Source organism: Maylandia zebra, linkage group LG11 (assembly GCF_041146795.1).
Source record: "Maylandia zebra isolate NMK-2024a linkage group LG11, Mzebra_GT3a, whole genome shotgun sequence".
NCBI classification, from domain to species: domain Eukaryota; kingdom Metazoa; phylum Chordata; class Actinopteri; order Cichliformes; family Cichlidae; genus Maylandia; species Maylandia zebra.
Window position 1 is genome coordinate 36,134,842 of NC_135177.1, and position 25,330 is coordinate 36,160,171.

General features: G+C 42.0%; 1 protein-coding gene across 2 annotated transcripts; it reads right to left on the minus strand.

Annotated features, from left to right (window-relative positions):
- Nucleotides 1-18: 18 nt before the first annotated feature.
- On the minus strand, nucleotides 19-24,259 carry LOC101471848 (DEAH (Asp-Glu-Ala-His) box polypeptide 16). Of its 2 annotated transcripts, none has more exons than XM_004573569.4 (21): nucleotides 23,993-24,259; nucleotides 22,224-22,429; nucleotides 21,875-22,116; nucleotides 21,537-21,717; nucleotides 21,392-21,448; nucleotides 21,043-21,297; nucleotides 20,730-20,963; nucleotides 18,691-18,876; nucleotides 18,325-18,435; nucleotides 18,123-18,238; nucleotides 17,014-17,224; nucleotides 16,811-16,909; nucleotides 15,791-15,943; nucleotides 14,487-14,627; nucleotides 12,898-13,060; nucleotides 12,696-12,814; nucleotides 11,951-12,018; nucleotides 9,399-9,561; nucleotides 9,009-9,170; nucleotides 1,228-1,401; nucleotides 19-675 (listed from the first exon to the last, which is right to left on the minus strand). In XM_004573569.4, exons 2-21 carry the CDS (start codon nucleotides 22,419-22,421, stop codon nucleotides 547-549), a joined length of 3,162 nt encoding a protein of 1,053 aa, XP_004573626.1. In that variant the 5' UTR covers nucleotides 22,422-22,429; nucleotides 23,993-24,259; the 3' UTR covers nucleotides 19-546. The 2 variants fall into 2 exon arrangements, with proteins under 2 accessions (XP_004573626.1, XP_004573625.1); XM_004573568.4 differs by having other exon boundaries at nucleotides 18,691-18,882.
- Nucleotides 24,260-25,330: the final 1,071 nt, after the last annotated feature.

Sequence of the window (25,330 nt, forward strand, 5' to 3'; positions counted from 1 at the left end):
ATTAAGCTGAAAAACAAATCGATTGTAAAACTTTATTGCCATAGAAAAATAGACCAAAAAAAAGAAAAGGAAAGGAGCCTCACACGTGAGCGTGCTTTAATCGGGTGCCAGCTGTGACAGTTTGACACAGAGCGAATAAGCGAGCGGTCAAAGCACAACAGTCTCGTGCCGATTCACAAACCAGCTGGTGAGTCCGCACTGCTGCCATCAGAGCGGGAAACACAGATCCAAGCGTGTTCGTTTTTCCTTTTTGGAGACCCAGCCCTGCCGGCTGGTTGATGATTAAACCAGAGTCGGTGCGTGGCCCACTTCTCACTCGACCTTTCTCTCTTCCCGTTTTGAAAATAGAAACTTGTTTGAAAATACTGGTGTGATTTGAATAATGCGGGTCAAATTTCGATCGCTGTCAAAAAACAAGTTACAGCTTAGAAACATGGTACGTTTTCCATTTTCACTCAGACTCGTGCGCCTCGTCCTGTCACCCTGTCCTGAGTGAGAAGCACTTTTTTTTCATGGTATGTGCCGTGGACGGCCTTGACCTTCACTTCAGCCCAGCTCCTCTTTTGTTTTGCCCTGCTTACGGGGCATCTTCTTGCTGCTGCTGTCCTCCAGCTCTTTGCTCTTGTAGTAGTGAGGGGCCACTTCAAGCAGCCAGCCGCTCTCTATCTCGATCACCTGAGTGCAACAGAGGACAGAAGGCGAGTGGAGGTTAATCAGTGGACTGATACGCAGCCATGCCTGTAGTTAAATATTGTTCTGAAACACTGACACATCCTCATTAACCACTCGTACTAAACTCAAAGAAGGGTGCAGCTGGCTCCTTTAGATGTGAAACAAGAGAAAGGCTCATGCTGTGAAAAACAACAGAAAGTGCTGCAAACATTTGAGTTAGACGCCTGTTGGGAATAAAACAGCCACGGAAAAGACGACTACATGCTCGTTCTGAGATTTTGTGTACAGTCATCTGGCTCTTAGCAAGTTCTAAAATTATTTAAACAGCCTGAAATGGACAACAGCATGGCACATTACACTGTGTTACTATTCATTTTACAAAACTTAGCATTTAAAATGCATTAGCAGTGTGAAAACGTACAACCCTACTGCAGCCAGGTGCCACTAATCAAATACACTTGATTAACCGATCATTATTTACCAGATGGGAGTCGCTGATATGTAAAAGCTTATAACTGAAAAAGTAAAACTGTATGACATGGCGAGCAGGCCAACCTGTCTCATGAACTCCTTGGTGGTGAAGACCAGCTCATGGTAGATGAGCCAGCGGGGCTGCTCCTCAAACAGAGAGCTGTTGGGGTGCACGTAAACAGTCTGCTGGTGCTTCACAGTCTTGTAGCCTCCTTTGCTCAGTCTGGCCGTGTGATAGAAATATCCTGCAGTCACCGCCTGCAGAAGGGGAGGATAAGAAGCAGTGGAGGGCAGATGGGTTAATAAAGCAGGGATTCCTGGCTCTGCAGGGACGAACAACAAGAAAAATACACAAGCGCTGGGCACAAAAAAGAATAGCGTTAGAATATAACGCAATGAACAAAGTGTGATTAGAATAAAACATTTACTCTTTATTAGAAGATTAATTGCTTATTAGAAGAACTCATGTCTGAAAGGAGATACTGGGGAGCTGCAGCCCAAAACAAACTTCCCATAACTGAGCTCAAGACTGTGACACAAACAGCAGATAACGTCTGTGGAGGGAAGAGAAGAGTCTTCACAAATTTCCATGTTTGCTACCTGCACATTAAGAAGTTACTAACCACACACAACAACCAACCATAAAGACAAGAACTTTGCTGGTTTGATTAACAATCTGAGGCTCTTGGTTAACACCATTATCAGACTCCTTAATCCTGCTATGTCTGCTTTTCCTGCTGTATCTTCCAATGACTGTGGAAAAAGTTCAAATTCAAGTGTGGATCCTTTCAACCTGCCCAAGTGTCTCATCCAGTTATGTTATTTGGGTTTAATCCGATTTCCCCAACAGATCTCGTTGATATAGTTTGTCACATGTGCCCATCTTTCTGCAAACTCGATATTATCCTAAAGAGATTCTACCTGTCATCTTCCAATAGCTTCTCACGGTTATAAAACAATCACAGCCAACATCTTCCGTGTGCTTAAAAAAACCCTCCTGAGTTGCCGGGTTTCAGATAACCACAGGTCCATTCACAGCTGCTCATCAGCTCCTTCAGCGCGTTGAGGAAAACAAATAATAAATTCCAATCCGATTACCAAAGAAACAGCATTACTGAAAATTACCAGTGACAACAGTGAATTTTAGTCCTACTAGACGCTAACCCCACCTTTGAGACCACTGATGATGCAGATTACAGAGCTGAGCCGGCGTCACTGGCACGGCTCTCGTAATGGTTTTCATACTTATTTGAATTCACATGAACAACTGTATGTTCTCATTTACATCCCACGTATCTGGAGTCCCCACAGCTCAACCCTTGGACCAGTTCTGCTTTTTTAATACATGTCACCTACTTGTGAGCTTCAAAAGTATTTCTTACCTTTGCTGTGCTGATGACACTCAGACGTATTTTCTGTATTTAACCTCCTCTCTTACCTCTGAGGAAAACCTGAGGATCTAATGTTCTTTACCAAGTCACTACATCAGCACGCTCACCGCCAATATCAAATCTTCTGCTAAGAGCTTGGTATTACTTTTGACCAGCATTCGAAACGCTGATTTCTCAGAGCTACTGAGACCTGTTCCACACACTTGGTTCAGCCCATCCGCCCGGCTGAATCTGTGCTTGGATCTCCTGATCCTTTCTCCCACTGTGTGTAGCCACAGTTCATAGCTCCACACTTCCATACAAGCGTTACACATGAAGTACTGTGTAACAGTGTTAAATAAGAGTATTAATGATAACAACAATGATAATAAAGACTTTAATAATAACACCAACAACAACAACGATAAAGCAGAAGACGTGAGAAGCAGCTGCCACAGCACTGTGGCTGACTCAGCACATTGATGACTGGTTCCTCCAGTCTGTTGATCAGTACAGTACGAGTAATGCACTCCATTTACCTTTGGGCACAAGGCTGAAGAAGGTTAAACTAGGTTATTTTATGAGATACTCTTAAAAACAAGTTTTACAGTCTTATAGTCTTTCAAACTTAAACACATTAAATGATTTTTTTTAAAATAATAAAGCAGTGTTTTATGATCTGAATATTCAGGGGTTAGCTGCCCCATTTAACCTGAACTTTAACTTTTCTTTTATGTCACTTTTTAATTTATTAAGATCTCTGTTGTGTAATTTATCGACCTTTATATGTCTATTCTGCTTATTCAAGCTCTTCTGCTATAGGCTGTGTTTAATGTTTTGGCTGCTCTAGTGCAAGAATTTCCCTACTTTAAGGATAAACAAAGTACACCTTATCTCATCTCATATAGTTCAGCGTGACCAGAATTAGTCTAGTGCTGGTAGCACGGGGCACAGCAAATGAAATAAAAGAGTGAAAGAGCTCCAGGACTACGACATCAGCCATCCTGCCTGAAGGGAAGATTTTAGATGGGTTTAAATAAGAGTGAGGGGACTGTCTACCACTAACTCTAGTCTAAACCTTTTAACTTTCGCCGCTGTTATTTATAATACAATAGTGACCATGATTTATGTCAAACAAAAGGCCTGGGGGCCTGACTTGGTCTGGTAAAGACTCCAGAAAAACATGAACTGTTTTGTTGTACAGCTTTTCCTACTGATAAAGACCTCCCCCATGGCCATTCACAATACACCAAAATAAGGAAGTGATGGATTTCTGTATTTTACACATTTACTTCTTATAATTGAAGCCCAAAGAGTTGTGCTGACTGATATCTTTATCATGTAAAAAACACAAGACTGTTGAAATAGCACTTCTTTGTCTAGTATTAAGATATCGTATTGATGATTGGAGTTTCACTGGCCCGATCCACATAACATCAAAGCGGGCTGCATGTGGCTCATGTAAATGTTTTTGACTTCCTTGATTTAGAAGTTCTAGCACCTAAACTGCCTCAAGCCACTCAGGTCGGCTGACTCTGTTTGTTTGTTTGTTTCTGCTGAGCAGAGGTCAGGGCAGATACGCATTTCAGACCATGCTCTTATCATTGCTTGAAGTATAATGAGCGAATATGTGAATAGAAAGTTGCTATATGTAGTCTTATGTGGATTTTTTCTGTGATAAAAAACTTTTTTATGCAAGTTTATTGTTGTTATTATATTGTTATTGTACAATTACAACTTTGTAGACAGGTAGAGAAATCAGTTCTCGTTTAGCTGAGATGAAATCCTCTGATGTTACTGGATTGTGTGGAAAAACTCGACTGTTCTGCTTGAAACTAAAGGAAAAGAAGACAATCAGCACTGAGACTGAAACATCAGGGTCTGAGAAAGGATCCATGTGGGATTCACAAACAGAAACCATGGAGATCCTCTCCACAGTGAAACCTCCTTACAACACTCACACTTTCTGTAACGTAGGCCGGGTGGTGTCGGGCGCCTTCATGGGCGTGCTGATAGTTGCTGATACAGCAGACAGACAGCAGCTGTCACGTACAAGTCATGTAGCATGTAACCTAACTGTCTCTCACTTCAAAACGGAATAATCATCAGATGACTGACTCGGCTTTTTATGTGTTGTGTAGAGGAGCTGAGAAGTTGATGCTTCCTGGATTTAAACGTTGGACACACACAATCCTCCTTACGCCAATTATCATTTAATATCATTAAGTAAGTTGTGCGTCGTCTTTTTTTCTATAAGCTGTAGGATGTTTGACTTGAGTGAAGGCAGCGTGCAAAGGGAAGAGGTGTGACTCAGCTAAGAAAATAAACGCCCTCTCCTTATCGCGAATACTTCAGGTGTTCACCGCACACACAGGTACAGGTATGTGAAGGAAACTCACACAGCTTCTGCCTGCTGATGATTTACAGGCTTCCTCTGACAGATCCTTGTACTCTTTTAGTTACAGAACCAGAATCCAGATTTCTTTAAAGCTTGTTATGTTGTTAATGTCTTGTCCTTGAGCAATATAGGAGCTGCTCTGAGCTGTACTGGAGCGTGAACGTGAAGCAAGTAAAATCACTGTTCACAGAAGAGGAAGACATTACAACAAAATCATCAATCTTGTGTCAGAGAAAAATGAAGCAATTTTTTGCCCTCGGGCCTTCAGATTATTTTAAATTTCCACCCTCCTGTGCATCACATTCACTGCACTGCATCACTGATGTTTACCTGTGAACATTCAAAGCAGAAGCAAATATGAAATGGTGTTGATTACTCCTCAAACAGGTCACTACCTACACTACGTTTCTGACATTGACTCCGTTTTATTCATCTTTCCGGTGGTTTTGTTACCCTGTTCTCTCCTCGCTCTCTCATTATGTCGTGAAACTCATCTTTACCTTGCATCGACTCCCCTGGATTGTTTGTACCATTCATTTGTTTCATTTCATCTTATTCGGTTTAATATTAATAGTTCTGATGTACCAATAAAAAAGTAGAGCATAGTGTCTTTTAAAACTATAGCTGCAGAAACAATTCCATTTAATTCTATGTATTTACTCAGGATACTTTATATTCTAAGGTAAAGACCTACAACGATACAGAGGATGAAAGACGATCTAGGTGAGGAGAACTATTTTAAATTTGATCTTGGATGTAACTGGGAGCCAGTGAATAGAACCAATATGGGATAATATAATCTCTCTGTCTAGTTCCTGTTAGTAACCTTGCTTTTAGAACAACCTGACAATAATGAATAATAATAGCACAGTGCAGAAGTAATAAATGCATGGACTAGTTTTTCACTCTGAAACAGGAAGTTTCTGTTTTTAGATGTTGCACAAATGCAACAAAGCAGTCTTACATGTTTGTTTAATATGTGTGTTGAAGGACATGTCCTGGTCAACAATGACTCCAAGGTTCCTCACAGCGTTACTGGAGGCCAAGGTAATGCCATCCAGAGTAAGAATCTGCTTAGATACCATAGACATGTTGATTATATTTAATTTAAGCATTAATTAATGGTAGGACATTTTTCGACAGTCTTGTCAGAGTCTAGATGTGCTGATGGTCAAGAGGAAGAAATTATTTAAGTTAACTCAGAAACATCAATTGGAGAAATCTGAATACAGCGGAACCCCGACTTACGAAATTAATTCGTTCATAAGTCCAAAACTTTCGTAAGTCGAAGCACCCGTTGCGCGTTTTGAGTGAGGCGATGCTGAACGATAGGCTATAGGCTAATTGCTAACTAGAACAACAATACGTCGTTCAAGTGGAACAGCGAAGCGCAAGTATGGAAGCCAAGGGGTTGTCACATGATTCAGAAGGCATTGTAGGCATTGTAGGCTCAGCCAATCAGAGCCAGCGGATTTCGTTACTCGGGCATTTTGCTGTAACACGGGCAGAAATAATTAAAAATTATAATACAAATGAAGTTTTAAGAGATATAGTAAAATATTTCTATGCCATATATCAGAACAAGTTCCAGAGGGTGATGAAAGCGGTGGCTGGGCTGATTTATATGCTTCTGCATGGATGTTAAAAAACACAGAGCTCCGATATGCCCGATGAGGACAGAAAACCCTAAAAACAGCAACATCTGTTCACTAGGTAAATTAGCTGAAATTATTTCAAGGCCTATCTCCAATCATACGTGCACTACACAGTCTCTAAGTCATGTGGCATGTCATTAGTTGTTTTGATTTTACTGACAAATTGGCAGATCAAAAATGGCAAATGTCGCGCTAGTTCCCAGTTTTCAAGATTGTTGCCACTCCACTAGCAAATACTTTGCTTCCATTGAGTCATCAAACACTTCACAAAATCAGTCTTACTCCCTCTGGTTTAGATCCAACACTCTTTAGAAGTAAGCCAGTTTTCTCTTAGAGGGATGTTAGTTTTTACCCTCTGGCACAAGTGTTTTTTAGTCAGTTTTGAGAGTAAATGAGTACATACAAAAGTATCGACACACAAAAATGACAGGTCATTTCTATCTTCTTGTGCAGCTGTATAGTGTACTAATACTGCACAACTGCCACAACCATTTGGGAACCACTGATTTAAGGACAAAACTTTTTAGTGAATGTGCTTCCTGATGGCAAGAAACTTGCAGCTGTGAAACGTGGTCGGTTCCAAGTCTGATTTAGAAAATGTTCTCATTCTTAATTATATCCTGGTTGAAATATCTGACTGTTTAAAGGCCACGGTGCTAAAAACAGTTAAACCCGGCAGTGCCATTTCAGACTGTAAACAACATTAATAATCTTATCAGCACAGCAACTCGCTGAGTCACAATGTGCCAGAGGAACCATCCCATCTCTTGAATAACCAGTTTCAGCTTTTGCCTTCAGGATGTGTCAGGATGTAAGTATGTAAAGAAAACACATCCACAAATAAAGACCAATTCTCTATTAAATGGTTGAGTCAGGGCATACCAAACCAGCCCTCGTAGTTTTTACTTTAGCATTGTTTTTATATGGACAACTCTCATTAATAACAATTAATAATTTAACTAACAATCTAACATTTATGTTTGTTGCTGCCGCTTTAAAGATGAATATAGTTACTTAGTTTGTGAAGTCCAGTCTTGAAGGCTTGATTTTTACATGTCAGTGTTCTGAAACCGGAAGACGATAACTGGGTGAGACGGTGGAGAGTTAAAAGCAACCTTGCTTTGTAAGGAGAATCCATAATGTGCTTAAGTACACAGCACAGATACAGATGCCAGCTAATTAGTGCTTAATCTAATAAAATAGAGTGCTACATATTAAACAAATAGGCCAGAGTGCTTTCTTCCATTTGCGCAACATCTCTAAAGTTAGAAATATCCTGTCTCAGAGTGACGCTGCAAAACTAGTTCATGCATTTATTACTTCCAGGCTGGAAGTCCTAAAAACTTCTGAAAAGCCTTCAGCTGATCCAAAATGCTGCAGCAAGAGTCCTGACAGGGACTAGAAAGAGAGAGCAGATTTCTCCTGTACTGGCTTCCCTTCATTGGCTCCCTGTTAAATACAAGGTCTTAATCAGGCCCCATCTTATCTTAATGACCTTATAGTACTATCCTCAAAAGTTGATTCTGTTCATCTGGACGTAGTGTTGTAAGATTGTAAGATGGCGAAAGATGCACCCTCAGGCTCTAATCGAAGAGGGGGCCTGAGGGTGCATCTGTCATCATCTTACAATCTTACAATGCTGTGATTGCAGCCATTCCTTAACTCTCTGTGAATGGTATTCTTGGCCATTGATCAATGAACTTTGATCAGTGGTTGTTGATCAATGGTAATGAGAATTTGTATATTAATGATCAAGGAACTGACCTCCCAGCCCATTGTTCCCTCAGTGGGCTGGTTTCAGTCATTATGCAAATGTACTGTTTATAAGATTGAAACCTGCAGTCAGCTGAGACTGAAGAAGTCAGCTGATGAGTCACGACACGTTTCTCCCACAAAATGCTACGACCAGATGAACAGAATCAACTTTTTGGGATTTACTTACCTGGATGATTGAGCATGCATCAACACCTTGTAGTACCATATCACCCTATTAGAGCACTTCGCTCTCGCTCTGCAGGCCTACTTGTTGTTCCTAGAGTATTTAAAAGTAGAATGGGAGGCAGAGCCTTCAGTTTTCAGGCCCCTCTTCTGTGGAACCAGCTTCCAGTTTGGATTCAGGAGACAGACACTATCTCTACTTTCAAGATTAGGCTTCAAACTTTCCTTTTTCTCGTTCTGTACAAGCTATAAATATCACTGGTATTATTTTCCCAGAGCGTGGCAGATAAGACAAGTCTTTGTTTGCAAAGTTATGCTCAATCTCAATCTGTGTTTCCATCTCAAAAAGGCCTCACTCAGCAGTGCTGCAGCTGTCAGATGAAGCTAAAGCCCAGAGTGGGACTAGCTGTAGTTCCTTATTAATATGAAGTGACTGATAATAAGACTCCATATTGTTGCCTGGGAACAGCTAACGCTGTACTGTAGTTCATCAGTGTCACTAACCTTGCGAACGGGCACGCTGTCTCCTTGACAGCTGACCACCTCGACTTCAATGCGATCCATCAGACCCTCCAGCTGGTCCCTGACATCCCGGGCTCTTCGCATGGAGCGGAACTGGATGAAGTTCTCATAGCACCACTGTGTGGAATAACCACTCTCCACCCACTGTGGGAGGAAGATATCACAGCTGCAGTTAGCACACAATAATCAAACTGTGCGCTGAGCCAGTGCTGAGTGTGTTTCTTAAATCAGCCTCTAAAATGATGCCCTGATACTTGTGTCTTTATCAGTGATTTTACCTGAATTTAGATTGCCAACTTCAACACAGCATCAAATGTGTTTCTAAACGTCAAACATATCTCCAGCCCTGATGTTACCCAGCTGAGTTTATACCTGGTTGTAGACGTTCAGCAGCACCAGGTGGTCTCCTCCGGGCACCACAAAGTTCATTCTGGCGTTGTCGGCGTGCACCACCTTGTCTTTGGGACGGTAGAAGATAGAGTTGTTTACAGACAGCATGGCCGCGATCGTCAACACTTCCTCCGAACATTTGTACCTGGAGAAAAAAAGCAAATGTTCCCGAAATGAAATTCTGTGCGAGTCTTGAATTCATGCACATTTTTCAGGTTTCAAAGGAACTGTTTCACTCAACCTGCTTGCATCCTTTATACCCACACATTAGACAGACTGCATTTCTTCCTCCACAGCAGACCCGCTTTCACAGGCCGCACATAATGTTTTTGTTTGATGTAAACACAGAAGTCCATAAGTTGAGTTTAATCCAATTTTAATCTCTACAGTCATGTTTTAACCTTGTGAATCACACTTTTGTTTTGTCATCAGTCTTGTTCCGCGGTGGAAAAGTGTCCTCAAACCCATATTTACCTTCATACTACTGAATGTTACAAGAAGGTCATGTAGAATCACTCATTCATCTTATTATAGCCTTCCTTCAGTTACTGCCACTGATCTCTAACTGGGATTTGTCACATTTTTCCCCTCAACATCATATGCTGTTTACTCTGAGACCACCCGAGTGTTAAGATGAGATGTTGCCCACCCTCTGAGACACCACCAGTCCTACACAGTCTTCATTTGTACTTCTGCTAATTAAAATCCTATGTATTCTTTTTTTAATTCTCTCTCTTTGTCTTTGATGAAACTGCTTTCCATTCTCTTAGTGAACAAAACTTGAACTAGCTGATCAAGTTTCCAACACTCTAATAAGTGTAAGTGTTTAATTCAGCAACGTTCTGCTGTCAAAGTGATGAACAATCATGTTTCTAACTGGTAAACATGGCTGATTCGCTGAACAATGACGTGTTGAGTTGACTGAATCCAGTCTTTCAGTCTGTTTCTCTGTCATGTGGAGGTTCAGCCACATGCTGCTCCAAACCAACTGCCCGTAAGTGTATGAGCGTTATAAATCCTTCAGACCGGACTCAGGCAGACTTACTGACCACACTTTGTTAAAGTGCAACAGCTTTTTTGTTTATGGAAAGGGGGAAAGTCCGCACAGCTACAGATACGACTTCCATGTGATTTTTGTTTTTGCAGGAGTAATAAACAAACAAAAAAAGTCTTTCATTTATGCATGACAGATTTAAAAGTTTCATAAAAGTGCATCAAAATTAATAATTTCTATTGTTAATATAAATGCTAATAATAATGGGAAATGATAGCAACAGGTCAGACAAGAAATCGAGACAAAATGCATAAAAACGCTTAAAATAGAAAGTGAATACACAGCAGTGTAAATCGCTGTAGATGCTGAATGGAAGTTCTATTTCTGTTAGATAAAGATGATGGCATCCTGTGTCAGCTTAGCTACAGGCAGGATGTTTTTCCCAAGCAGTCATCAGTGGAAAAACTAGCAACGAAAGCACACTAGCTGTTTTTTTGTTTGAGTTTCTCAGTAGGTGGACACCAGCAGCCTCTAGTCCAGGGGTGGGAAACTTCAGGCCTCTGGAGAACTTCAAGACATGTTGAGGTCATTCAGCCATTTAAAGCAGCTGTGTTGGATCAAGGACATCTAAAACCTGCAGGACACTGGCCCTCGAGGCATGGAGTTCCCCCACCCCTGCTCTAGTCCATCTTCATCTTCTACTGGGGGGCGATCGTGGCTCAAGAGTTGGGAGTTCGCCTTGTAATCGGAAGGTTGCCGGTTCGAGCCCCGGCTTGGACAGTCTCGGTCGTTGTGTCCTTGGGCAAGACGCTTCACCCGTTGCCTACTGGTGATGGTCAGAGGGCCCGGTGGCGCCAGTGTCCGGCAGCCTCGCCTCTGTCAGTGCGCCCCAGGGTGTAGCTGCCATCACCAGTGTGTGAATGGGTGGATGACAGGTTGTGTAAAGCGCTTTGGGGTCCTTAGGGACTAGAAAAGCGCTATACAAATACAAGCCATTTACCATTTACCATTTACTGCATATGTTCATAAAACGAGATGTCCGAGATACAAAGACAGCGAGGGCGTTAAAGACACAATCTGCACACACAGATGTGTCGTGATGCTCTCTTTCCTTACGGTTACGGTTTTGATGTAGTGACCGAGCATCACTGACGTGTTCTGGTTGGTAAAAACCGCAGCGACTTGTGTTAAACCATATTTCTAACCTTTATTTCTAGCCTTCGTCTCGTCAAAGACACCCTTCAGCTCACCCAACTGAGACTCCACGTGCAGCTAAAATCAGCACAGATGTGAGGATGGAGGGACAGACTGGAATTATGCTAATATGTGCACACAAGCTTACCTGTTCTACAACTTCGCCATACAAATCTTTCAACAAACCATGCAAGCTTCCTGTACATAAAGTGTGGGAATCAGATTTCCTGATAATTAATAGTTTAACGCTTTCATGGTGCAATGTGACTGACTAAATAAACAGCTAATTTGGCAGGTAGTACAGACTCAAGCAGGTGACTATGATGCAATCAAACTGGAGACTCACTGCTCTGAGGCCAGGATCATCTTACTCAGCATGGGATCCACAGGTAACTCAGCCATTCTGCGACCCAGCTGAGCCGCCCCAAAAAGAGACCGAGAGAAAGAAAGAGTTAAATACCAATAAACACTTCATTTAATTATAAAAACAAACAAACCCAATGACCTACAAAACTGGCTAATGACACCTTTACACACGCTCTTAAAAACATCCTCCTGTCCCTGATAATTACTCATTAACACGATCAGATTGGTAATAAAAGTTAAAATGCATCAGCACTTTCGATCAAGGAAGTGAGTGACTCTTCAGTGCTGGAAGCCATTTTACAGCCTTACGAGCATCAGGTGTGCAAAGTACGTGATGCAAATATGCAGCCGAGCGTGGCAGAGATGGTCACAGATTATTCCTGTAAAAATAAAAGGTGGTGTATCTCTCTCCCGCAGCTTAAGTTACAGTAAGAATGTAAAATATGTCCAACTCTGCAGCGCCTGTTGCAGATTCAAATATAGGATGAGATAGTTCACCAGCTCTTTGTTGTACATACCCAGGGATCTGTGCGATCTGATTTTGGTGGAGTTTTTTGGCGACCCTCCCTTAGCTTTGTTTTTGGCCTCTATTAACTCTGTCGGACGGTGCATATTCACATCACGATACTGTGAAGGTTAATGTCTATAAGCAACCTGTGATTGCAGAAATTCTATAAATATATATGACTATATTAAAAATATAGAGAGCGTCTCCAGGTTTGCACCTTTGTGAGCTCTCCCATGTGGTTGAGGGCTCCCAGGGCGTAGAGCTGCTCCAGAGCCAAGACTAGAGTCTCATGAGGAGGTGGGTCCATGAAGTCGAAGTGAATGAGGTCATTAATACCTGCAAGGAAAAAAGATTAGCTCACTACACAACAGCAGCCACCTGGTGTTTTAAAATCACAGGATCCCCATTTCTTCCCCTACCTAGACTCTTTAGCAGCAGGACTACATTTCCCAAGTTGGTCCTCTGAATCTCAGGCACAGTTGTTTCCTCCATCTCATGTTTATAGGCCCAGGCTGTGTAAAGCCTGAAACATTTCCCAGCAGCCACTCTGCCTGCTCGGCCTGCTCTCTGATTGGCTGAAGCCTGAGAGTTAAACACACAGAAAAAAAACAGACAGATAAATCACCTGCACTAATACACCACCACACCTGAGCTACAATACATGTCTGTGAAGCCAGTGGAGGATATCTCTGAGGTCTCTTTAACATAGTATTTTTATGTTTGACCTGGGTCAAAGTGATTTACAGTCCCACAAGTCCACAAGCTTATCAGGAGATTTACTTATTTATTTTTTTCTTTGGAAAGCTGGAGAGGTTTGTTCTTCTGAGGATCTCTGGCTGACTCGAGTGTGCCAATCAGGCCCTCCTCCACCTTTGATTATATTTCAAAGACAATTTCACCACGGGCTGCTTTCAGCAGCCAAAACAGTGCGAGTCAGATCAAATCAAATATATTCAGTAAGATGTTTTCACAAAACAGGTTTGCACCAGCTGCCTTGTTAGGAGACAAAACTCCAAAATCAATCCACCTTAAAACAACGAAAAAGTCAAAAGCAATCACAGACGAGAAATCCAACCAACTGAACCGAACTTTCGATGTCTCAGCTGCAGCTACAATAAAGTTCAGCAAATGTTTGACCTTCCAGGTGATTTCACACCTGTAGTTCAGTTAATTTGGTTCGCCTCAAACAGCGGCATGACTAAAGGATGGTTCAAGGTCGCCTGATCCACCCCCAACTATAAGCTTTTTTTTTTTTAAAAAGGGACATTTTGAAGCCTGCTCTTAAAAGCAGAGGGTGTCTGTCTCCTGAACCTGAACTGGGAGTCGGTTGCACAGGAGAGGGACCTGGAAGCTGAAGGCTCTGCCTCCCATTTTAATTTGAGAAACTCTAAGAACACAAGTAGACCTGCAGTCTGAGAGCAAAGTGCTCTATTAGGATAAAATGGTACTATGAAGTTATGGTGTTGGCTAATCATTCAGCACTTTGAGCACAAGGAGAAGGAATTCAATTTAACAGTGAGCCAATAAAGAGAAGCTAATAAACGAGACATCATTTCTCTTCAATTCAGCTTCTAGGACTTGGTCTTTAAACAATATAATATGTATAAACAATATATTTATATTCCAAATATTAGTTTTTTATGTAACAGTTTATCTCACATTAGAGTGATATGTAAGTAAAAGCTCCACCCACGCAGCTCACACCGGGTAGCATTTACTTTTGTATTTTGTATATATGCATTCAACTTTTCTTTGTTCTATTAATAAACACTTAAAGAACTTTATCAAAATTCATTCAAAACTTTTTGAGCTCTCATATTTAAAGACACAAAGACTCCATTCAGTACCTCCATGGTGGTGAAGACTGGTCTAACCCCACAGACCAGCCTGTACCAATCCCAAGGATGCACCCGTCATTGTTTAGAACAGCAATAAAAGGAAATGGCTTAAATTTATCGTCACTTCACTTTGATTTCCTGCTAGTTAAACATTAAGGAAAAGCAGTTACCCGTGAGCAAGGTGTAACAATGAGTGACTCCATGCCTGTGCGGGCGTTGTAGCTCTTCTGTTTGCAGAAGCCAGGGTCAATGACGTAGATGATGCCATCTATGGTCAATGAAGTCTCTGCTATATTGGTGGCCACCACCACCTTGGATTGATAAGAAAAGAAACACCGAGAGATAAAGTTAGAAAACATTGCACCAACAAAGATTAAATCCAGATGATAAATGAGAGGTTAAAAAAAAAAAAGACGTCAAAAACATGATTTACAACTGCAGGAAGCTCATATTTATTTACCAGGATTTCTAACAGAGAAGCTGTAAAATCAAAGGATACGACGGGTTGACTCCATGGAATTTAATGTACCAATATAACACTTAACCTTGTTTACACGCAGCACTAAATGCTTTAGCTCACCTTGATTACGGGACGCAAATCTCCTGAACAGCTGGAATTGTTTTAGGTCTTAATAGCTGCCGTTTTTTAACCTAAGATCATCTGTGGTTGAAACTTTTGTCTTAAGATTGGGCAGTCAAACAAATTTGAATGTGAATTAGGATTCATGTTTCTAGTGATTATAATTGGAGTCAAGACTGAAAGAACGACCTGGGCCAGCGAGAGCCTAAAAGTTTGAAGGTTTCGTAGGTGAACCTGTGGAAAGATTTAACTGAAGCTCCCTTTGTCCCAACATCACTCAGAGCCTCACATCCAGTTCACGTTCAGCAGTGCATGACAGCTAGCGTTTGGTTTCACCCTGTGATTACAGCGCAGATCCGTTCACCTCCATCTGCACCATCAGACATCTGCAGTGGAGGCAGACCAGCAGGGACCACAGCTGTGGTTGTGAGATGGACTTGTGAGAAGCAACTGTTTCTCCCAGAGAATCCAACTCCCAACTAAGGCACGCTAGCTAATAAATTATGTCAAGTATTCAACACCGTATTGGCATAATGCTAATGATACTTTGCAATGCTCCAGCAGCTCTCATCAAAACAAAGCAAAAAACAGGCCTGTTAGCCTGTTGTGATTGTTATGAGCTGGTGCAAACTGTGAATATTCCAGTCTAGGAAAATGATCCGAGGCTGATCCAGCTGGCAGAGTAAACAGACCAGGACACTTGTGCAAACAGATTTTAAATCAAGACTCTGGTATCCTGGTTAAATAAGGGTTTAACAAAAACCCGTCATGGTCGACTGCTGGCCTATTTTGTGTCAGCCAAAATGAAATATTAGTCCTTCACTGACCTGTTAGTTGTAGGGCAGCTGTATTAAGAAACAATAAAAGCTTCTCAGAAATAAGACACTGTCTCACCTTACGCGCTCCAGGCGGAGTAGGATTAAAGATCTTTGCCTGCATGTCAGACGGCAGGTTGGCGTAGATGGGGAGGACGAGCAGCTCTGCTATCTTAGAACCAAGCCGCCTGCATCTCTCCTGCAGCAGCTCGCAACACGCTTCGATCTCCTCCTGCAAGACACGCGTTCAGCGAGGCTCAACAATCAGCCGACACACACAAGGACACTGTACCCGTGTTTCTAACATATCTGTTCTGATCCCTCTCCTTCCCTTTGCATCCGTACATGTCAGGACAGTTTTCTAAACTTGTAGAATTTACAAGATCAACTTTCTCAGAGTGAACGTGGGATTTTACCTGTTTTCTAACAAAAACAGAGTCAAATCTTAAGAATAAATATAGAAATATATGAATGAACGCATGCATGGATGATCAAGCTCACTCTGATCCTTCTTTGGTTTTAGATCAGGTCTGTTTCAGGTTCACTGTGGCCTTTTTCTGACGTTCATTGTGTTTTATCAGTGCTGCAGGAGCCACATGGGAAAATCAAGTTTCCACAGAAAGTGATGTGTTCACTGTGACAAAGAGTTTATGGAGAAAGAATCGTCCTGAGCAACAGCGACTCTGTCGTTTCACCTTTTTCCTCATTCCACGAAAAAAGAAACGAAAAAGGATTCAGGTAAGTGAAGGCAATTTCATCAGTTTCATTAAAATCAGCTGATTTTCTTATTCACTTAAGCCATATTTAATAAAGACTTTACTTTCACATTATGAACCTGCGATCCTCTGTGTCAGGATTTTGATAAAGTGGTATGTCCAAACTATTCTACAGAACACGTGAAGATCAATGTTGTTTCACAGCCATCAGTTAGAATGTGATTATATTATAAAAACATCTGCACACAAAGGAAAGCATGGAGAGAACATGATGTTAAACTAGGTGTAACTCTTTGAGAGAGATTTCAGTCTGATGTTTGCTGCAGAGCATCACAGTCGTGTCTGAAGCTCTGGATCTCTTGGGAATATGATATGAAGCGCACCTGTCCAGTGAGGAAGACCAGAATGTCTCCGGTAGGCTGAGTGACGTGGATCTGCAACACCGACACCACACACGCTTCCAGGTAGTCTGCCTCTGGAGCCTTGATAAGACAACACACAGACACACACACATCAACACCACAGTTTGGTTTATAGGCTCTAAATTGTAACGTTTACTGTGGCGAGGATTCAAATATAATCTTACTTTCGTGTAGAAAATATCGACGGGGAACCTCCTGCCAGGGATCCTGAAAACAGGCGCGTCATCGAAGAAGCAGGAGAAGCGCTCGGTGTCCAGAGTGGCGCTCGCCACCAGCACCTTCAGGTCCGATCTGAATCTTGCGATGTCTTTAATCAGACCGAACAGGATGTCGGTGTGGAGCGTTCGCTCGTGGGCTTCGTCTATGATGATCACACTGTGGGGGGAGACAGACAGAGATCGTGGGGGGAGCAAAACGATCGACACGAACGGGTTCGGTGATAAATGTCAAACTACAGAGAAGCCAGCAGAGGATTTATAAAACTAAATAAAGTGTCTGATTAAACCAGATTAGACCACCTGCACTTTGCTGTGTGCAGAGAGAAAATGTCACCTTCCTTTTCAAACTGACCGGACGCTCATGTGACGACAGCTTTGGCTAAGGTTGAGCAATTTTCTAATAAGCTCAAGGGTGACAGATCCAGTGAGCAGCAGAACCAATGACATGCTGAAGGAATGAAGTGATCACTGCAGTTTCCTCTGTTCACAAGATCCACCACTCTGCTGCTGCATTCACATTATGAAAATGTCAGTGTTGGTTTGAACGGTTGCTATTTTGAGACGCTACAGCCTAGCAGCTCACAGGCGCATGACCAAATGATCTTGATGGAGAGGTAGGCCAAATTTAAATCAGATGAGGTTTCCAAACCCCCCACAGAAGAAAAAGGTAGTGGCCAAGAAACAGAGAAGGTCAGTACTGGTAAAGTTACCTACTTTTAAGACTGTGTACCTGCCTAAACCAAGATAATCTTTAACAAGCGTGCACGCCTGGTTGTGTCTGCAGGCTGAAAGTCAACTGCCCTGTCTTCCTAGTAAAGCCTACATAACTCCACAAATCCTCTGCAGCATTACTTTGCTCCCAGAATGTAGATTTAATAGAGAAAATGGTTTATGAGAATCGTTTACCCTGCTTCCATAAACTACTTAAACACGTAAAGAGCAGCCAGTACAGAAGTACACTCTCCCATGTCAGCACTGTTACTTTTAGGTGCTTTCTGCTCTTCATGAAAAGCAACATAAAAACCCAGCAGAGGGCACAGACGCATTAATGGCACCTGTAGCTGGCCAGGTCCGGTTCGGTGAGGAACTCTCGGAGCAGCATGCCGTCTGTCATGTATTTGAGCACGGTTCTCTCTGATGTGCAGTCCTCAAAACGAATGCTGTAACCCACCTGGATGACAGTAAAACACTCAATTTCAGTCTGCTTGAAGGTGCAGTAACATATCAAGTGTTGGTGTAGTCATGTACTAAGCTCACCTCATTACCAAGCTTCACACCCATTTCCTCTGCTACTCTGGCTGCCACTGACATGGCTGCCACTCTGCGAGGCTGCGTACATCCAATCTTCATGCCTCCTTTGGTGTAGCCCTGATGGAAAGTGTTTAAGGATTACTTTGACAGCACTTTCAGGATGCTCAGGATTTTCCTTACTCTGGAAAGTAAATATTTCACACTGGAACAGCAGTCTATAGTTCAACATCCTAGGATACATGGACAATGTGGTGGACTTTGTTTTTTACTCCAAGAGGTAGAGGCCAATATTTCGGTTGGGTACCCCAGTCGCTGTTCTCTAACACGTTTAATACGTGAATATATGAAGCTACATTTAAATTCTACACTCACGTCTTCCAGGAGGTACTGAGGGATCTGGGTGGTTTTCCCCGAGCCCGTCTCTCCTTCGATGACGAGGATCTGGTGCTCGTGGATGGCGGCCAGCAGGTCGTCTCTGTAGGGAAAGATGGGAAGGCTGCGTCGGACTTCCTGCATTGACTGTTTTTTCAGCTCAGCCTGCGACAGAGCCGGAGCATCCTGATCCTCAACGTGACACGGTCAGAAGAAAAGGCAGTTTGAGTTTTTACAGTGAAGCAGAAGAATCACAATCTCTTCACTGTAACAAGTACAAGGAAAATAAGTGCAGTCCCTGCGGTGTCACCAAAGAAAAGCTTAAATATAATTACAAAAGATTAATTTAAAAACAATCATTCAGTAATAAATGAAACCTTGTTGCACAGATAACACTAATGCACAGTGTACTCGTCGGGTTGAATCGGAGGCGAATTTGTGTCAGCGATGTTTACAGAAGGTTTGGAAGGACACAGTCGACTGGTTCTTTTATTTACACTCATATAAAAAGGCACGCAGGTGGAAGATATTTTCGTTTTTCCACCAACTCAAACATGTTTCCTTGTAATACAGCCTTTCATCACTCCAAAGATCACACTACAACACAGGCTGCATTGCACCCTGGGAACACACATGTGGCTGAAACTGTCCGTGAAAACATGAGCAAATACATTAAATTGTTACTAAATGCAAAACATTTGTATGAACTGGCTTCTGTGTTTGATCACTTAATTATTATTTTTGCACGTAGTCTCTTCTTATTTCCCTAAATTTCTTTACTTCTCGTTCTGTTTACACGCCTCTCTAAGGATTTCTGTGTCATCATGCAAATGACACCCAAAATAACCCTGGTTTTTCAGCTCTTTTCTGAACGCAGGCATTCATTATTCTGAGACCTGCATTGATTATCTGACAGGTGAAAGGCTGATCCCACTGCACTCTCTGAAGTCAACCTGATCGTTTGTGCGCTGAAGCAGAAAGGCAAAAAGAAACGTGGAAATGAAAACGGAAACGAATAAATTCTGATCCGTTTAAGGTGCATAATTATGTTTTGACTTTGCAGATTTGGTTCTTCGTAGTTATTTCCTCAGATTCACTGACAAGTTCAAAAAAATGACTTAAAAGTTGATCAGATCTCAACATCCGCTGATGTCAGAGGTCATGTAACACTACAGTCCAAAATACTTCACCGTGCTCATCAGGCAAAGGATCAAATACTGAGGCTGCTTTTTTAGATCATCAGTTCTGCCATCTAGTGGTGAAACAAGAGGCCCGGAGGCTTGTGTCATTTATGGGATATAATACATGAAAAACTGGGGCTTAGCCAGTGGACTCTCCCCTCTGCTGTTATTACTGTAACTGGAAATCACCTGCTTCTCTGCATTTAGGAATTTCCTTCGTGTGGAAAATTTTAAAAATCACTCTCAAGTAAAAATGAACATTTTTGTTAGACCGAGCTGGGAAATGTTTCTTTGGTTCTACACTTCTATGCTTACATTAAGAGTTTTTTTAAAATAGAAAATGTACATATTTTTAAAGAAATGTAATTATGTGGTAATTTTCTATACTTTTCCAAGCTGAACATTGGGAATAAGGCAAGAAGAACGAACATTCATGTTAAAAAGTGCAGATCAGGACAAATCTAAAAATATGTCCATCTGTCTAAGAGGTAAAAACCGAATGCAACACGTAATCTTAACAAATAGGTGGTCACCATTTTTTCTGCTGATACTTTTTTTCCATTCATGTCTTTTTCTTTGTTTTTAAATGCAGCTGAGAAAGAGCTGGTATTTCAGATATGATATCTAAACGGGTAATAATTAGTATCTTTGCATTTTCCATCAAGCACAGCACTCGGTGAAATTACACAAACTATTGCTGCTGGGCAGGAGGCTGTGTAACGCCTGCACGCCGGCTATGACGGTGAAAATAAGCAGATATTTCCTTTTAATCAGTACTGCACACGGAGCTGCAGACTAGATCAAAATTAAATGAGACCCACAACGATAAAAAAGAATAAGGAATCTGATGAGCGTCACCTTTTCAGACCGAGTTCCCTTCATGGTAATGGCGGTGGTGACAAAGTCGATCATCTCGTCCTCCTCCAGGATCAGCTGGTACTTCTCCTGCTCCTGCTTCATTCCTTGCTCTCGCTCCTTCTTGGCCCCAAAGCTGAGGGAGGCCGTCTTCAGCCTCTCCTCCTCCCAGCGACCCTGCTCTCCTCCCAGCTCCATGGGGGTTTCCTCCAGCTCCAGGTCCCTCTGTGGCACCTCCTGTAAGTGTGGAGAGACGGTAAATATATGGACAACTGCAGTCAGACGAGTTTCTACATGTGACATTCCTCGTTCCCACCTTTCTTCTATTCTCTTCCGGCATGTAGTATCTGTTCTTTCTCTCCTCCTGCTCCTTGGCACCGGCCTTTTTGTAATCTTTAGCTAGATCCCGAATGGTGCGTTTGTATTCCAGCTCCTTCCTCTCCCTCTCTGTCAGCTCCTCAGTGGAGAAGAGGTACTCGTCATCCACGATCTCTGCCTCCAGGTCCTCCAGCTTCTCCGACTCTCTCTTCTTCAGATATTCCCATCGAGAGCGCTTCCTCAACTCCGGCAACTTTAAAGAGGAAGAGGAAACCTTATCACACAGCTGAGCAACTGAGGTCCATTTCAGGAATCAATGAGCGCACAAATTGTCCCGTACCACCCACCATATTCTTCTGATCATCTTCAGCCATCTTCAGCCTCTTCTGAGCTTCCTCATAAGCCTGTGGAGAACAAAACAACAGGATAAATATTTGCCTGCGTGAGACACAAGGTCACCTGTGAAAGACCGTAAAAGAGCTGCGTGCCCACCTTCTTGTCCGTCCTCTCGGCTATGTTGCGCGTCTTCTCCTTGTCTTTCTCCCTCACTCGCAGGGCAAACGCATCCCTCTCCTCGATGTCTTGCAGTCGCTCTCTCTCTTCCTTCTCCCACTCTTCCTCTTCCTCCTCTTCTCTCTTTACTGTCTTGTGGTCGTCTTGAATTGACTTATCCCTGATGTTAGAGAACAGGATACATAGTTTTACACTGGTGTCTATCTCTCCTCCACAACTAAGAATAAATATGAATGTAAATTATCGTAATAAAAAAAAACCCAACAAAAAACAAAAAAGCACCAAGATCTTAAAAAAGCAGAAAATAAGCAGATTACCTTTTAGGTGCTTCCTCCTCGCTGGACGACTCGCTGCCTTTCTTCTGTCTGATGTGCTTCCTCTTGTTCCCGCGTTCCTTGTCTTTGCTTTTCTTTTTTCCTTTCTGTTTCTCCCTCGCAGCATCTTCATCGGCATCGTCGCTGTCCTCCAGTAACGTGTACGTCCGGTTCTTCCTCTCCATTTCGATCGCTTGCCGTTCCACCGCTCGGGACGGTTTCTCAACGACCTGTTTATGAGGAACCTGCAACAGTAAAACAACATTAGAGGGTTTTTTAAACCACCAGAGCTAAAAGAAAATGAGTTTTGGTGAACGTCACAGGGAACTCGGGTAGAATTTCATGAATGAACCTTTTCAAAGAGTTCCTTTGCGAAGGCGGCCACACTCTGGTCGATGTCAATCGTGCCCGTCTGCTCGAGGCGAGCCACAAAGTCTTCGGGACTCGATGCTTTCCGAGCAGTGCCGATCATGAACTGAGACACGTATCTGTCACTCAGCCCGAGGATGTCGTGGAGACGGTCGCTCACCCACTGCTCCAGATTGGCCATGGTGTCTTCTGAAAGAGCAAAGTCACAGAACAAAAACAGGGTTATCCAAAGTCCTGGTGCGACAGACACATGCGCAGGTACCTGGTTACCATTATCTTCATACAAGGCCTGAAAAATAAAGGTTTAGAAGGCTGTGATGTTTTCAAAAAGTTTTCCTAAGAATGAACTGATTCCCAAAGAAAATAATCCCACAGCAGCTTCATGAAAGACTGCAGAACGAGCTTAAAATAATTAACAAATAAAGGATCTTACATATTTTTCCTTACTTTCTCTTATATAATTAGCGTTCCAGTGGGTGATCATTTTAAACATCGCCAAAGTTTTAGATAATGAGGTCAACATATGTATAAGTAATGCCTGGGAGCCAAAACCCCTTTTTCAGCTCCTCTAGATGTATGATGTCCCACACAGAGGATATCCTTAATATGGTTATCAGCACAGCATCCGCCAAGTTGCTGTTTGCATGAAGCGGCCAATCAAAAGAATGCTGTTGTAAAGAAAGGCTGAATCAAAATAGAGCCAGCATGGCTCTTTTCAGACACAGGGTGGATGGAGGGCTGCACCAAGGCCCAGCTTAGGATAAATAAGGATCATTTTAAACACTATTCTTTAAAGATGACCTAGACTGGCTTTGCATGATTCACTGTTCAAATGATCTAAAACACTGTAGATACTGTTCTGCACATGTGGACCACACCTGGCCATATGATGAGTAAACAAATTAGTTTGTTTGTTTGTTTGTTTGTTTTAAAAAGGCTAACAGATTTTTACATTTGACCAGACTTGTTTTAACAGACTCCAGGACGGGATTTAAATTAAGTCACAGATCACTGGAACTTAAAAAAATAAAAACAAAATTTGAAATGATTTATCCAGAATTTTCAAATATGGACAGGATCACCCTTAGAAAGGGAAAACTTTACTAAACTGTAGAGCTGCAGTGAATCCCTTTGTGAAAACACAAAAACAGGCAGCAATGCTATGACTGTTGGAGCATCTACAGCAGAACAAAAGTAAAAGCAACTTTATCCAGACTTTTAAAATCTGGGTTTAAGAGGGAGACTTTAGAAACCAGGACGTGAAGGAGCTCATAATGGAGATGCTACACCTCCACACTGAAAGGAGCCAGCCAACATGTCAGCTTCAACTTGGAGGATGCTCCAGGACAGTAAATGTGCAAAAAGAGATGATTTCCCTGCGGCCTTTCCCACATTCAGACCAGGTCCAGTTACAAACCTTCAGCATTAACCTTTGACAATCTAGATTTGATAACCTCTGTGAAAGCTAAAGAGTCAGAGCAGTGAGTGGTTGTTTTTTTTTTTTTTTTTTTGCAAAACTACTAAATAAAAATGTTTCCTCACATTTAGGTTTCGTTAAACAAGCTCAAGTTTCCAGTAACTTCGCCTTTAACTGCAGATCTGGATTCAGCGTCGTTTCAAACCGCAGTGTTTTGCACCAATACTGTCAGTTTTCATATTACAGCGTAGTTATCCATCCACTACTACACCTGCATTATACAAAGTGTGAGCGTTAGAGGAGACACAACACAACCGTCTCTGAAGTCCACTCACCGCTTCTCAAACGCTCTTGTTGTGACAGAAACAGCAGGTTGAGTTAGCCGACTGCTAACTCCAGCTACAGATGAGGCGTTAGCTTGAGTTGCAGCGCACAAGTCTCCGGTTCGGACACTTAGCGGACACGAGCATCCTGCCGTAGACACGAAAAACTGTGCATTTGTCCTAAAAGTACATCACACACACTCATACACTGTAAACTGTTTTGCTGTTTTAGCTTAACGCACGCTGAACTTCCAAACGGAAATACGTCAGGCTAAACTAGGGAAGAAGAGCGGGCTGCATCAGAGGCGCCAGCACTCACTGCCCCCGTGTGGCCATGTAAAGAACTGCAACACCAGCTAGCAATAAAACAAACCAAAACATCCAGTTCCGCAAACAAACAGAAAATAAGAGCAGGACAATACGTTTTACATTTAATAATTCTCTTCTTATTCTTCCACCTGCTCCATACTCTCACTACAGGTCACAATATCATCTGCAGAGTCCTGCCTGATCTCATATGTCAGCCTGTCTTTCCACTTTCATAAGAGATCATAAAATAAGGTATATATTCTCTGACAAAACACTATGAAAAAAGTAAACAGGGGAAAGTATAACATGTTATCAGAAGTAGAATCTGCGAAGAAAATGGCGTTGAATACACCGGGCATAGCCTCACATACAGTACTGTCCTGTGTCTTTGTCGAATCTATGTTTCCAGCTTCTTCAATTCATATTATGATTTTTAGAGATATTTCACAACCAGAACTCAATTTCCCAATTCTTTTATTGTAAACAAAAATCTTTAGGTTCTGGCTTTTAGTTGGACAACAATTTTAAAGCTTATTGTTTCTGATCACAATTAAACATGACAAAAACACGCGGCTTTTACAAGTGGTACATGATGAGTCAATATAAAGTTATATTAGCTGAGCCACTGATCCACCCCAACTTCCTGCTATTATAATAACAGTCTAACACACACAATATCACCACCACCAACAGACTTAATGCTAAGACAGACAACTTTAATTTAAACAAACAAACAAACGTTCACGTCACTTAATTGTAACATGAAGTCAAACACATGAACAGAAGCAAGAGATGAGCAGCAACGTGATGTTAACGTATGCCTTGTGTGTATTTGTGAGTTCATCTAACAGATGAAAATATAAATTAAAAAACTTTCATTTATTAAAATGCAACATTTTTTTAATTGTCTCAAATTAATTATAAGTGAGTAAAAGGTCGAAAAGACTTTTGCTTTATCGATGGGGTTCAGACCGTTGAATGTTGAAGGGGTGTGATTCTGTAAAAGCGGATGTGGCCTGTGGAAAAAATACATGTGTATAA